Below are 14,284 nucleotides of genomic sequence, written 5' to 3' on the forward strand. Positions count from 1 at the left end.
GCCCTGCTTGAAGCCCTTCAGTGGCTTCCTTTATTATTTTACAGTGAAATCCTGGCTGGTATCCACCATGATCCCCTATCCCATGCTATGCCAGCCATACGGGGCCCTTTCTTGTTCTAGCTCAAAGAGACTGAGCTATTTTCTGCCTCAGGGACTCTGTACTTCTGTTCACCTTGCCCAGACCATTCTCCCCCATGCAGCCCTTGGACTATTTTTGATTCTTGAGTTCAAACATCATCTCCTTAAAATGGTCTTCCCTGACTTTCCTCCTCCCCTGCAGTTGCTTCCACAAGGCCTAGTTTAATGCTCTCATCATAGTTTCTATTTATCTTGTATATTTCCTTGCTTACTTGCCTATTGTCTTCTTCCCCCAAATCATGGAAGTCCTGTTAAGTCAGAGGCCTTTTTGTTTTTGACGTATCATTTGATTTCAGCACTCAGCTCTGCATGACATCCAAAGGATGACAGCTCAAGGAATGAATGAATGAATCAACCAGTGAATGAATAAACCAATCAATTAATGAGTGAGTGAATGTAGCCTTAAGCTTCTTGAGTTGGGGAAGACAAGACCTTTATGGGTTCCCCTCTTCTGATCTCAGCTTCCAGAGATAATTAGAATGGTGTGGGTGTCTTGTCTTGGAAGGGGAAAAGAAAACCAGGTGAGGGCTGGAGAGGAGGGGATGCAGGTGACCATAGCATCACCCCAACTTGTGGAGGACCCCAGGGACTGACAGGGACCTGAAGTACCAGAACCCTGGCCACACCATTAGTTTATTTCAACGCTTGAGAAAAAGTATGCATGTGGCTTCTACTGGGTACTGCCACTGACTGTGTTCCAAAGATGACATGGAAGACACAACATTAAACAAGAAAGGGCCTGTTGTGGTGGCTTTTCATTACTGCTTTGTGCCTGCAATTCAGAGCTACCGTTTCAATCCATAGCGGGAAGAGGAGAGCCGGCAGAAATTGTTACATCCACCCAGTTCCAAAGGCCCTTCTCCTTCCCCTTTCCTTCCTCGGGGCCACAGATAGTACAGAATGAGAGCCTCCATCTAGATCCCACCTCTGCCACCAGCGTGCTGCCTGGGACAAGAATGTCTCTCACATCCTGGTTAGGAGAACAAGCTTCTGAACCAGATAGGCTGTGGTGATCCCAGCCACATCACTGATGAGCAGTGTGAACTGGGGCCCTCTGCTACAATTCCCTGAGCTTCCATTTCCCACTTAAAACGAAGTGGGTAATATACTCTATTCATAGACTTGTGAGGGTTAAACAACCTGTACAAAGTGCTTAGCACAATGCCTTGGACAGAGCGAACAACTAATAATGTCAGCAATCCTCTGCAGTGGCTGAAACGCCCTTTTCTGAGCCTTAATATCTGACTTTAAAAAAGGAGAAAGGGGGCCAGGCACGGTGTCTCCTGCCTGTAATCCCAAGCTAGGTGGAAGGATTTCTTGAGCTCAGGAGTTCAAGACCAGTCTGGGCAGCATAGCAAAACCCCTTCTCTACTAAAAACAAACAAAAGTTAGCCAGGTGTGGTGGCATGCACCTGTAGTCCCAGCTACTCAGGAGACTGAGGTGGGAGGATCCCTTGAGCCAGGGAGGCAGAGGTCGTACTGAGCCAAGATCATGCCACTGCACTCCAGCCTGGGCAACAGAGCAAGACCCTGTCTCAAAAACAAACAAACAAATAAAAAAGACAAGTTGGAGCCACATTTGTGTTTTCCAATGGTAAGATATGCAGAAGAGAGAATTTGAGGCGACAGAGTGATCTCTATGCATCCCTTCCAGCTATAACATTCCACACAAGTAGATTAAGCTCATTGGTTTTATTCAGACCGGTCATCCCCTGAAACAGATGGAGATCTGAAGTAGGATCTGGAGTGAATCAAACAGATTATTGCCAAGGGGTGACCAAGGGGTGAAATGCTATCCCTGTCCAGCACCACCTTATGGAAAAATGCACACTGCTCAGTCAGTGTGGGTGCTTCTTCTAGCAGGAGACGCCAGGGCTTTACGAGCCGGTGAACACAGTTCCCTTTCCCTGAAAAGGACAGAAATGGCTCAGGGTTGGGGACGGCAATGTGCTCTTTCATATGAGTTTTTCAAGAGAAGTCTTCCTTCAGGCCAATCTGCAAACCTTCCCTTGAACTCGAACAGGAGGTGAGTAGATGGTAAGTGATGTTCCCATTTCACATACTAAGAAAACATAGCAGAGAAGCTGTTAGATAAAATGACTCTGAGACCACACCTTGAATTTCATACCTTGAATTTCTATTGCGTCGCTCTTCTGAGAAGCTTGGAACACTCACCCAAATTGTGAAATGACTTGGCCCCGTCCTCACAGTCATACTGAGACCAGGATTAGAGCCTGAACATGTGACATCCCCAGTCAACAACACATGCATCAATCATACTGAGGTCCGACATTATGTCAATACCGGCGTATTTATTAGTTTGTGGTCTTGCTGTCACCTCGTTCCTTTACCAAGTGGTAAATCGGTTACATGAAACCTGCCTTCCAGCCGAGTGTGGATGGCTGGGGGCGTATCAGTGGTTACCAATCACCAGAGTACTGCCAAGAGCCCCACAAAGGAGACAGAGGGGATGGGAGGTTATTTTAGAAATAGGTTGCCTTGATACAGCTTGGAAATCAGGCTCGCCCTGATTTAACTATAAACCTAACTGTGTGACTTGGGGGGAATCATCACCAGTTTGAACTTCAGACTTCCCATCCTTGGGATTGGTAACCACAGCTACACTAAAGATAAAATGTGAGCTTCTTTTCTTTTCTTTTTTTTTTTTTTTTGAGACAGTGTCTCCAAGTCTGTTGCCAGGATGGAGTGCAGTGGCGCGATCTCAGCTCACTGCAACCTCCGCCTCCCGGGTTCAAATGATTGTCCTACCTCAGCCTCCTGAGTAGTTGGAACTACAGGCATGTGCCATCACGCCCAGCTCATTTTTATATTTTTTTGTAGAGACAGGGTTTCACCATGCTGGCCAGGATGGTCTTGATCTCTTGACCTCGTGATCTGCCTGCCTCGGCCTCCTAAAGTGCTGGGATTACAGGAGTAAGAGACTGTGCCCAGTTGAAATATGAGTTTCTATGCAAAGTGCCTATCCTAGTATCTGGCACATAAAAGGTACTTATAAAATGATTCTCTTCTTAGGTAAAGGCTTGGCACTCTGTGCTGAAGAGTCTGCCCTGAGGTCTTTTTTGACTATTGCAAAAATTAGCTTTCTCAGCACCCTGTACATGTCTCTTTGTTAAGGCTTATTATACCATGCTGGGATTGTCAATGTAAACAGCTGACCACTCAGTAGGACCAGGGGCCTCTTAGTAGCAGGCATGGTGTCTTTCTATGTCTGTATTTGCAATATCTACTCTGTGCTGTCCAATATGACAGTCACCAGACACATCAGATACTTAAATTATTTAAATTACAAAAAATTAAAGTAAAAATTCAGCCCCTTGGTCAAACTAGTCACATTTTAAGCGCTTAGTAGTTACACAGGGCCACTGTCCTGCACAACATCTCCAGAAAGTCCTCCGTTTCTTTGCACAAAGTCCTGTGAGATGGCATTGACACAGGAAAGGCACAGAGTCAATGTAACTGTCTTCTAAGTAGGAAGGACGAGAGAGGAAAAAAGTACAGCCTCATTTGAACAATGGCTTCATGGACCCTAGAAACCAAGAAATAATGATTCTGAAAAAATAATCACTGAAACTTTCCTGACCTAAACTTCATTCCCAATTTTCCTCATTTTTATCACATTCATCCTAAAATTTCACACAAAATGTGAAAACACACATACTCCGTAAAAATGAGCTTTGGTGAGTGATACGGTTTGGCTGTGTCCCCAACCAAATCTCATCTCAAATTGTAATACAAACTGTAATCCCCACATGTCCGGGGAGAGAACTGGTAGGAGGTGATTGGATGATGGGGGTGGTTTCCCTCATTCTATGCTTGTGATAGTGAGTTCTCACGAGATCTGATGGTTTTATATGTGGTGGTTTCCTCCCTCCCTCTCTCTCTCCCTCCCTCCCACTCTTGCCTGCTGCCATGTAAGGTGCACTTGCTTCCTTTCCGCCATGACTGTAAGTTTGCTGAGGCCTCCCGGACCATGCAGAACTGCGAGTCAATTAAACCTCTTTTCTTTATAAATTTCCCAATCTCAGGCAGTTTTTTATAGCAGTGTGAGACCAGACTAATACAGTCGGCTAAACATCCACCCTGACTCCAAATCTGTTCATTCCACAGAGATAAGCATGGCACACACTACTGCTGCTAAACTGGTCATCATGTCAAGCTTTCCTAAACACTATTTTCCAGGCGCTATTTACGTATCATCATATTTAATTCTCATAAAAACCACTGGAATTCCCATTTTACAGATGAGAAAACTGAGGAATAGTAGGTATGAGTTGACCCAGGTCACACAGTAAGCAAGTGTCAGAGGCAGGACTCAAGGCAGAGGGGCTTCGCCCGAGATACCAAGGTCCCATCCCAACCACTGTGCTTACTGTCCAGTAAGAGCCAAGCCAATGTAGCCTGTGCTGCTGCTGTTCCCCCACAATCCTTAGACACAAAAGTTGTTTCTAGAGAAGGACTGGAAAACGTCCTTCTCAGAGTGTGGAATCATTTCTCTAGCCTAACCTGTGCATTCCTTCTCTGCCTTTTACTTCCCAGTATCTTCTAAGTCTGGAAGTTGGATTAAGGTTTTCTGAACTAGCCATGGTGTTATACTCCTGGAGGTTTAAGACCATCTTTGGAACACACAGCTGTGTCCTGCAGAGAAAAATAAATAAATGAGGAAACCAGTGTCAGTCATCACAGTGTCTTACGTTTACAGTAGTGATGGCCACTGATTGACCTTGTCTTTGAAGGATTCAAGCTCTAGCAGGGGCTCATGATATACTATTTACCAACGTCCAATAAGACAGGGTTAAAAGGGAGGATCACATCCACTCATGGATTCAGTAGAAAGTAGTGGACCAAAAGCCACTGCTCCATTGGCTAAAGGAAAAATAAAATCACTAGTAATCATGCTAATGATTATTACAATAATACCCACCACTGAATGAATACCTGCCACCTAGGTGAAATATTGCTCACATCATATTACTAAGGCTCCTGTCCTATCTTTAAGAAACACATTTTCATCCTCACCGGAGCAGGGTGCAGTTGCGGGGAGAGGTAGGGGAGTGAAACACCATGTCCTCCAAGTTGGCAGACGGGCTGAGCACTTTCAAAGCCCTTACTCTCTCTTGGCACCCCACTCCCCTGGAGGGTGCTACAGTGACTTCTCTGTTTCAACAAGAGATGAGGAATGAGTCTGGGTATCTCAGTTCTTGGAGCAGACAAGCCACAAAAGAACATTACTTTGGGGGTAAAAGTCAGGCCCTGTTTTACTCATCGAAAAGCTGCCCAAAAACTACATGGTGGTGGGGGGGGGGTGTCGGGGGTGGAGAGGGGATTACACACTGTGATTCTCAAAGGCGTTGCTGTGAACAGTCAAAACACTCATAAATTTCAAACCCACAAGATATTTTTGTTTTGTGATATTACTGGCCAGGCTGAATATAGTCCTGATAATCTTTCAGTTCGATGAACAGGCAGAAGAGAAGAGAGGAGTCAGGGAGGCAAAAGGAATTGAGGTATTTCAGGAACCAGACACTTCTAAAAATACAGCCACATTTGATGCAGTGAGTTGGTGACTGTGTCACTCCTCCTCTCCTAAGCCTGAGATGGCTCCCCACCCTCAGCAATGAGGGCTGTGATGTCTCTCACCACCTGCCCAACTTACCCACCTTTCTAGTCCTACCTGCAGCCCCTCTCCAAGCACATACCACATATATCCGCTACAGGGGACCACAGGCTGTCCATGAGTGCTACCGGCAAGGGTGACGTTTCATTTGTCTTGGTGCTCTGCGATAAACATCTGCTCAATAAGGGGACGGATTTGCAGAATGTACATGTGATAAGAAGCACAGGGTCTCCTGGGAGCACCTCACAGTTGAGAACAATATCATGTGCCAGGAATTGCCTTATGCTATATGTGCACATGTGTGTGTCGGCGGTGGGAAGGGGGGGCATGTACAGGCGCACACACACACACAAAATGGGTCTTTCAAGGAACTGCCCGAAGTAGTCTGGGATTACCTCACAACTCAGAACAACGCCATGTATCATGAACTGCCTTATGCTATCGTATGTGCACGTGTATGTGTGTGTGTGGGGGGGAGACATGTACAGGTGCACATGTGCACACACACACACAATGGGTCTTTCAATGAACTGCCCGAAAAACCGACATGAGACACACCAACGTGGATTCCAACATCTATCATCATTCAGAACTCTTTTTCTCTTTTTTTTTTTTTTTTTTTTGAGACACTGTCTCGCTCTGCCACCAGGCTGGAGTGCAGTGGTGCAATCTCAGCTCACTGCAACCTCTGACTCCCTGGTTCAAGCGAGTCTCCTGCCTCAGCCTCCTGAGTAGCTAGGATTACAGGTGCCTGCCACCATGCCCAGCTAATTTTTGTATTTTGAGTAGAGTCAGGGTTTCACCATGTTGTCTGTCTTAATTTAATTTAGTGTACCTTAATTTAGGAGACCTAAGTAATTAAACATGAGGCCAAAGTACATAAGAAAGCGGCAGCCCTTTATTGTAAATATGCACACACTCTCGGCCGAGGTTCTCTGGTCCTCAGGTGTGGGGGGCCAGGGAAGTCGCTCCGGGGCTCTTGGGTGAGGTTCCCCGGACCACGAATGCGGGGGGCCGAAGAAGTCACACCTGCTCCTGCCAGAGGCGGACTTTTATGCGTTGGTACTGGAAGGGGGAGGGCAGTGGGCGGGATAAGGGCGTGATAGGGGCGTCTCCATAGGCGTGGCCGGGTAAGTTTCGATCTCTTTGGATTGACGTCACCTGGCGCATGCTCCGTTGATCTGCATCTTCCTGGTGGTGGGCTGCATTTTCCCGCGCGCGGGTAAGTTGGTGATGAAGAACCTGGAAACAACAGGTACTGCTCCATCTTGTTCACCTTCCTCCATTTTGTCCCTTCTCCCTCACCCAAACATTGTCCAGGATGGTCTCCATCTCCTGACCTCATGATCCGCCCGCCCTGGCCTCCCAAAGTGCTGGGATTGCAGGTGTGAGTCACTGCACCCAGCCCAGTACTAATTTTTAATTAAAACCTCCAGCCCTTCTTTCAGAAGGACCTAGAAGGGCTTCTTTCAAGGAACAGGAAAATATCAAGTTGACGTTGTATAGACACCAACATATCCATGTGCATCTTTAAATACTGTGAAAAGAGTCTCATTTCAGCCACATGCCTTCAGAGTCATATATTCAGATTCCATGAAGGACCCGGGAAAACTGTGTTAAATTCTAATTCTGGATCTCCCATGAAAGTATGCGAATGATGCCAACAAAGGTTGAATACAATAATCGTTTTGCAGCCAAGCCCCCTGTTCAGAATTCACATGCAAAGTACTGCCTGATCCCAATTAGCTCAAACTTGTTTTTGCTTCTCTTTGTTTGTCGCCTCCTGCCCACCTTCCAGGGACTCCTCATTTTGGGTTATTTGTTCAGACTTCAACTCCAGACACACCACTGTGATTTCATTTTTAATAAACACTATCCAGTGAGTAGCGGAAAACAATGAGAGGCACCTGCATTCTATTATAACTTCTCATTCCACCCACCAGTGCGGAGCTATGAATAAGTGAGAGCTCCACTGGTCTAAAAATAGTAACAGCGTTTTCCCATCAACACAGCATCATCCAACTTCAGCTAACACGAGGGACAAAGTACCCTGCTGCCCTATTGTTTTAAATGAGGGAGAAATGGCCCGAGGGGAGCCAAATGTCTGCTGTCTGCAGCCAATGACTTAGCCATAGGGTGGGGCCAGGGCATGGTCCATTCCATGCTAGGAAACAGCTGAACATTCCTGAAATCTTAGGGATAGGGAGTGCTAATGACTGACAGTCCAGGAGCCAGAGCCAGAAGTTGTAGTGGAAGGAACATGGGGTGTGGAATCAGAAAACACACTCAGGCTCCACTTACTAATAGAACAAATATATAGTAAGTGTCCAACAAATGTTTAGGTACTGTTCTAGGTGCTTAGGATACTAACAAAATTGTCAAAGGCGCCTGCCCTCATGAAGTTTACAATCTAGCCACTCACTAGCAAATGAGCAAGTTACATAATTTTTCTTTTTTAATTTCTTTCTTTTTTTTTTTTTTTTTGAGACAAGGTCTCTCTCTGATGCCCAGGCTGGAGCACAGTGGCATGATGAGAGCTCTCTGCAGCCTCAACCTCCTCAGCCCAAGCAATCCTCCTGCCTCCACCTCCTGAGTAATTGGGACTACAGGCATGTATCAATGCACCCTGTTATTTTTTAGATTTTCATTTTAAGTAGAGACAAGGTCACGCTATGTTATCCAGGCTGGTCTCAAACTCCTGACCTCAAGCAATCCTCCTGCCTAAGCCCCCCAAAGTGCTGAGATTACAGGTGTGAGCCACTGTGCCTGATCAAGTTATCTAGTTTCTTTGAGCCTCTGTTCCCCTCCTGTGGAATAAGCTAAAAATATGCCTATGTCCCAGTGGCCTGAAGCCTAGAATTAGCTAGTAGTAGCCATGCTGGTGATAACAATACCACTTTTTTGTTTGTCTGTTTAATCTCTTCCAAAGTATTTGTTACCTACAAAAGGAAAGATAATAACTTCCCACTGGAGAACCCAGAAGACGTCACATTAACCAAATGATCAAGATTAACATTTCCAGTAAGAATTACATGTCTACTGGAATCAACCTAAATGTCCACCAATGACAGATTGGATTTTTTAAAAAGCGGTAAATATACACCATGGAGTACTATGCAACCATATAAAAGAATGTGATCAGTGTCTTTTGCAAGAACATGGATGGGGCTGGAAGCCATTATCCTCAGCAAACTAAGGCAGGAAGAGAAAATCAAATACTGCATGTTCTCGCTTACAAGTGGAAGCTAAATGATGAAAACTCAAGGACACAAAGAACAACAGACACTGAGGCCTACCTGAGGGTGGAGGGGAGAGGACAGAGAGGATCAGAAAAATAACTATTGGGTACTAGGCTTATTACCTGGGTGACGAAATAATCTATCCAACAAACCCTTGTGACATGAGGTTACCTATATCGCAAACCTGCACATGTACCCCTTAACCCAAAATAACAGTTAAAAAAAGGAATTACACGTCCGATTAACATTTCCAGTAAGAACACACATGCACACTAATGATCCCATGGTAAAATGCACTGAGAGGGAAGTATCATTTTTGTACTGTCCTTTTTTTAAAAATGATTTTTATTGCAGTAAAATGTATATAACATAAAATTTGTCATTTTAACCTTTTTTTTTGAGAGAGCCAGAGTGAACTCGTTAAAGCTCACCTTTGCTGCGATCCAACTCTTATTTATTTATTTATTTATTTATATTTTATTTTTCATGAGACAGAGTCTTACTCTATTGCCCAAGCTGGAGTGCAGTGGCATGATCTCGGCTCACTGTAACCTCGCCTCCTGGACTTGAGCAACTCTCCTACTTCAGCCTTCCAAGTAGCTGGCATTACAGGCACTTGCCACAACGCCTAGCCAATTTTTGTATTTCTAGCAGAGATGGGGTTTCACTATGTTGGCCAAGCTGGTCTCAAACTCCTGTCCTTGAGTGATCCACCCGCCTCGGCCTCTCAAAGTGCTGGGATTGCAGGCGTTAGCCACCGCACCCGGCTCATTTTAAGCATTTTTAAGGATACAATTCTGTGGCCTTAATTACACTCATGATGTTGTAAAACCATCACTTCTATCTCCAAAACTCTTTCATCACCTCAAACAATAATAACCACCTTTGAACATATATTTAGGTTGGACATGCATATTCTTCAACCTCAGCAGAAGTTGGGGGTTGGATCACTGCAGTAAGTTCCTAATTGGATACCCGTGCTTCAGTCTTCACCACCTGTTCCTCGCCAATCTATTCAACAGAGCAGCCAGAGTGATCTTTTTAAAGTATAAGTCAGTTCCAGTCAGTTCTGTGTTCAAGACTATCCAAAAGGATCTCCATCTCTTAGCATGCGTGCTCTGGCCAAATGGTAATTCTCTTCCCTTCATCCACACCTACTGTGTTGCAGCTGGCTTCCTTGCATGCCATGTGGGCTCTGACCTCAGGGCCTTTGCACGTGCACTTCCTTCTGCCTAGAATGTTCTGCCTTCAGCAATCCCTTCCTTCATGTCTCTGCTCCAAATGTCACCTTTTTAGAGAGGTCTTCCTTATAGAGTCTCTACCAAACAGCACACATGATACTTCTTATGCTCCTCACTCTGCTTATTTTCCCATAGCACTGATTAGCATCAGTGCCAATCGTCCACAGATGATGTCTCAGCACGAAGCCCAGTTAGCATTGCTCCGCTTGGGACGAAGGAAGAAGTCTCCCCTTTGCTAGTGGTCGCCATGTCCAGCTTCACCAGTAGAGGGCGCTGCAGGGACACTGGCGCAGACAGGTTCTGGTGTGAAGCTCCCGCAGGGGCATCTCCCTGTGGGCGGCTCACTCCAGACCCCGGGGAGGGGGCAGTTTCCAGGCACTCTACCCCCGCCGGTTGATTTCCAGAGACTTCCATGGTAGGCACCTCCCACAGACATCTTTCCCTGGCACCACAGAGAGGGGCTTCCCAGTGAGTCCCACCTTTATGGGGGTTTCATTGAGAACCTTTCTGCCATCCAATGGGCCATGGCCCGGTCCAGATCCCAGTCCTGGCCCCTGGGGACCCTAGATTTGCTCCTTCTTTGGGTGTACTGACCCAGCCCTCACTGTACTGGCTGCTCCCAAATCTGTATTCCTGGATTCTTTAGAGTTCTTTACTTTACTTTTCTTTGAGGCAGGGTCTCACTCTGTTGTCCAGGCTGGAGTACAGTGACGCAATCTCAGCTCACTGCAACCTCCTACTCCCAGGTTCACGTGATTCTCCTGCCTCAGCCTCCCAAGTAGCTGGAACTACAGGAGCACGTCACCAAGCCTGGCTAACTTTTGTATTTTTAGTAGAGACGGGGGTTTCACCATGTTGGCCAGACTGGTCTCGAACTCCTGACCCCAAGTGATTGGCCCACCTCGTATTCCCAAAGTGCTGGGATTACATGCATGAGCCACCATACCCGACTTACTCTTTTTTTATTTTATTACATAGACAGGTTCTCGCTCTGTTACACAGGCTGTAGTACAGAGGCGAGATCATAGCTCATGGCAGCCTCAACCTCTTGAGCCCAAATGATCCTCCTGCTTCAGCCTGCCAAGTAGATGGGACCCCCACATGCACCACCACACCCACCCAGCTACTTTTTATTTTTATTATTTATTTTTATTTATGTATTTATTTTTGTAGAGACAGGGCCTCCCCCTATGTTGTCCAGGCTGATCTCGAACTCCTGGACACAAGCGATCCTTCCACCTTGGCCTCCCAAAGTGCTGGGACTACAGACAGGCATGAGCCACTGTGCTCGGCCTGATTCTTTACCCTTTAGTAGCCAAAACCCTGTTGTAGCTAATAATTCTTAATACTAAATCTTCCCTGTTAAAATTATTATATAGTTTCTGTCTCCTAACTGGATCCTGACTGACGGAGTAACAGATATGGTAAAAATAAATAAATAAATAAATAACGTGGGGGGTGGGTGGAAGGGGCTGTATTTGTTAATTACCCATTTTATCTCCATCTGTCACAGAATGCAAGCAAGGACTTTGCTTTGTTTACCACGACGTCCCCAATGGCTACAACATATGCTTGACATGTTATAAGCACAGGATAGGAAGGAAGGAGGGGACGGGAGGGGGCGGAGGAAGAGACATTGTGGAAAAGAGAAAGGATGGAAGGAAGCAGGATGGATGCATGGATGGATGGATGGACTGACAGACAGACGATGGTGACTCCCTCCAACTCCCCGGTGGCATTACACAGGCTGTAACAGCACCTGGTATATAGTCAGCACTCATGAAATAGTCATATATGTATCTCTTTGCAGTCCTTATATAATTTCCATTTAACCTTTCCATCCTTCCACCAATTATTTGGAATACCAAGATACCCCATTATCAAACGCCAGAGCCTTATAAAGACAGCCTTGTGGCCCCTGTGCCTCCCTACCCCTTCCAACTCTCTTGAAGAAAAGTAACAACAAAATGACCAGACACTGAAAAAGGAAAGCATCTTTGAACCAAAACTTCTGGTGCTTGTTTTTATTCTGATGATCAAAACAGAATGGAAACCATCCTCCTCCCCTAAACCATGGCAGAGCAACAGTTTCCTGCTTACAAACAACTGCAGTGTCAAGTTATGCTCTCCTTTCTCTTTGACTGGAAAGCCCTTCAGGGTCAGTACCTCATTTCTGGTGTGAATATTCACTTTCTCGTTCTACAAAAAGACCCACCAGCAAGCTGTGAAATGAGCATTTCACAAAAGCATAAAACATGCCTGATAATTAAAACGCTCGGCAATTAGAGTGACAAACTACACTCCAATCTACAGAGTTAATTTCACAACCTCTGAAAATTATAAAGGAAAACTATTTAGACGTTAGGAAGCTCTAAAGCCTTTTTTTTTTTCTTCTTGAGATGAAGCCTCACTGTGGAGTGCAGTGGCGCAATCTCCACTCACTGCAACCTTCGTCTCCCAAGTTCAAGTGATTTTCCTCTCAGCCTCGTAAGTAGCTGAGATTACGGGCGTGCATCACCACACCTGGCTAATTTTTATATTTTTTAGTAGAGAACAGGTTCTACCATTTTGGCCAGTCTGGTCTCAAACTCCTGACCTCAGATGATCCACCCACCTCGGCCTCCCAAAGTGCTGGGATTACAGGTGTGAGCCACTGTGCCCAGCCAGGATTTTTTTTTTTTTTTTTTTTTTTGGCTCATCTATCACTTTTTGACTTGCTAGAGATTTCACTCTCCTTCATCTATTTTCTACTGTGGCCTAGTTGCTTCAGATTCATACTGGCCGTACTTCTTAGCTTATAAAATAACCTCCCCCGACCTCCCCAACCCCCAAAAAGGGACAAAATCCCAAAGTCAAGAATTACAATTACACAGTGAAACACATAATACAGCTAATGAAAGAGTACAGGGGATGCAATAGCAATCTCCCCAATGCAAATACAACTGTCTCTTTCAATTACTGTTTTCTTTTTACCTCAAATTCTAAACAGTACTAGAAGACATTAGCACAGTCAAAACTCATGGTGCTGGAAGGTAATCATTAGCCAAAAGCAAGCAAAAATAGAACCAAAAAGATATCTGAGTATCAAAAATGGATGTTAACTTTCTCCAAAGAAGATACACAAATGGCCCGTAGGCACATGAAAGGATGCTTAATATCATTAGGGAAACGGGAATCAACATTACAGGGAGGTAACACTTCACTCAGATGGCTTTTTTTTTTTTTTTTTTTTTTTTTAAGTAAAATAAGTATTGGGTAGATATGGAGAAACTAGAATCCTGATGCACTGCTGGTGGGAATGGAAAATGATGCAGCTGCTGTTGAAGACAGCTTGGCAGTTTCTCAAAATGTTAAGCATAGAGCTACCAAATAACCCAGCAATCTCACTCCTAGGTATATATCCAAAAGAATTGAAAGCAGAGGCCGGGCACGGTGGCTCACATCTGTAATCCCAGCACTTTGGGAGGCCGAGGCAGGCAGATCACGAGGTCAGGAGATCGAGACCATCCTGGCTAATACGGTGAAATCCCGTCTCTACTAAAAAAATACAAAACATTAGCCAGGCGTGGTGGCGGGGGCCTGTAGTCCCAGCTACTCGGGAGGCCGAGGCAGGAGAATGGCGGGAACCCAGGAGGCAGAGCCTGTAGTGAGCCGAGATCGCACCACTGCACTCCAGCCTGGGGGACAGAGTCAGACTCCGTCTCAAAAATAAATAAATAAATAAATAAATAAATAAATAAATATAATTTTTAAAAAAGAATCTAAAGCAGAGATCTGAATAGATTTTGCACAATGTTCACAGGAGTATTATTCATACACATACACACACACACACACAGAAACATTATTCAGCCATAAGAAAGAAACTTTGTGACAGGTGTGGTGGTAGAGTCATCTCAGGACTTTGAGAAACCCAGGCGGGTGGATCACTGGAGCACAGGAGTTCAAGACCAGCCTGGACAACATGGCAAAAACCCTGCCTCTACTAAAAATTCAAAAAAAAAAAAAAAAAAAAAAAAAAAAGCCAGGCA

General features: G+C 45.2%; 1 protein-coding gene across 2 annotated transcripts in view; it reads right to left on the reverse strand.

Moving 5' to 3' along the window:
* Positions 1-14,284, reverse strand: part of WWOX (WW domain containing oxidoreductase) — a 1,123,975-nt gene that overhangs the window by 434,326 nt on the left and 675,365 nt on the right. The window contains exon 9 of one of the 2 annotated variants that reach the window (XM_030924356.1): positions 6,591-7,015. The exons of the other annotated variant lie outside the window; for it this stretch is intronic. Within the exon in view, the coding sequence (XP_030780216.1) occupies positions 6,797-7,015 (219 nt within the window). The 3' untranslated portion in view covers positions 6,591-6,796. Of the gene's footprint in view, positions 1-6,590; positions 7,016-14,284 lie in introns of those variants that run through there. 2 annotated transcript variants of the gene reach the window in all.

Source organism: Rhinopithecus roxellana, chromosome 20 (assembly GCF_007565055.1).
Source record: "Rhinopithecus roxellana isolate Shanxi Qingling chromosome 20, ASM756505v1, whole genome shotgun sequence".
Taxonomy (NCBI): Eukaryota; Metazoa; Chordata; class Mammalia; order Primates; family Cercopithecidae; genus Rhinopithecus; species Rhinopithecus roxellana.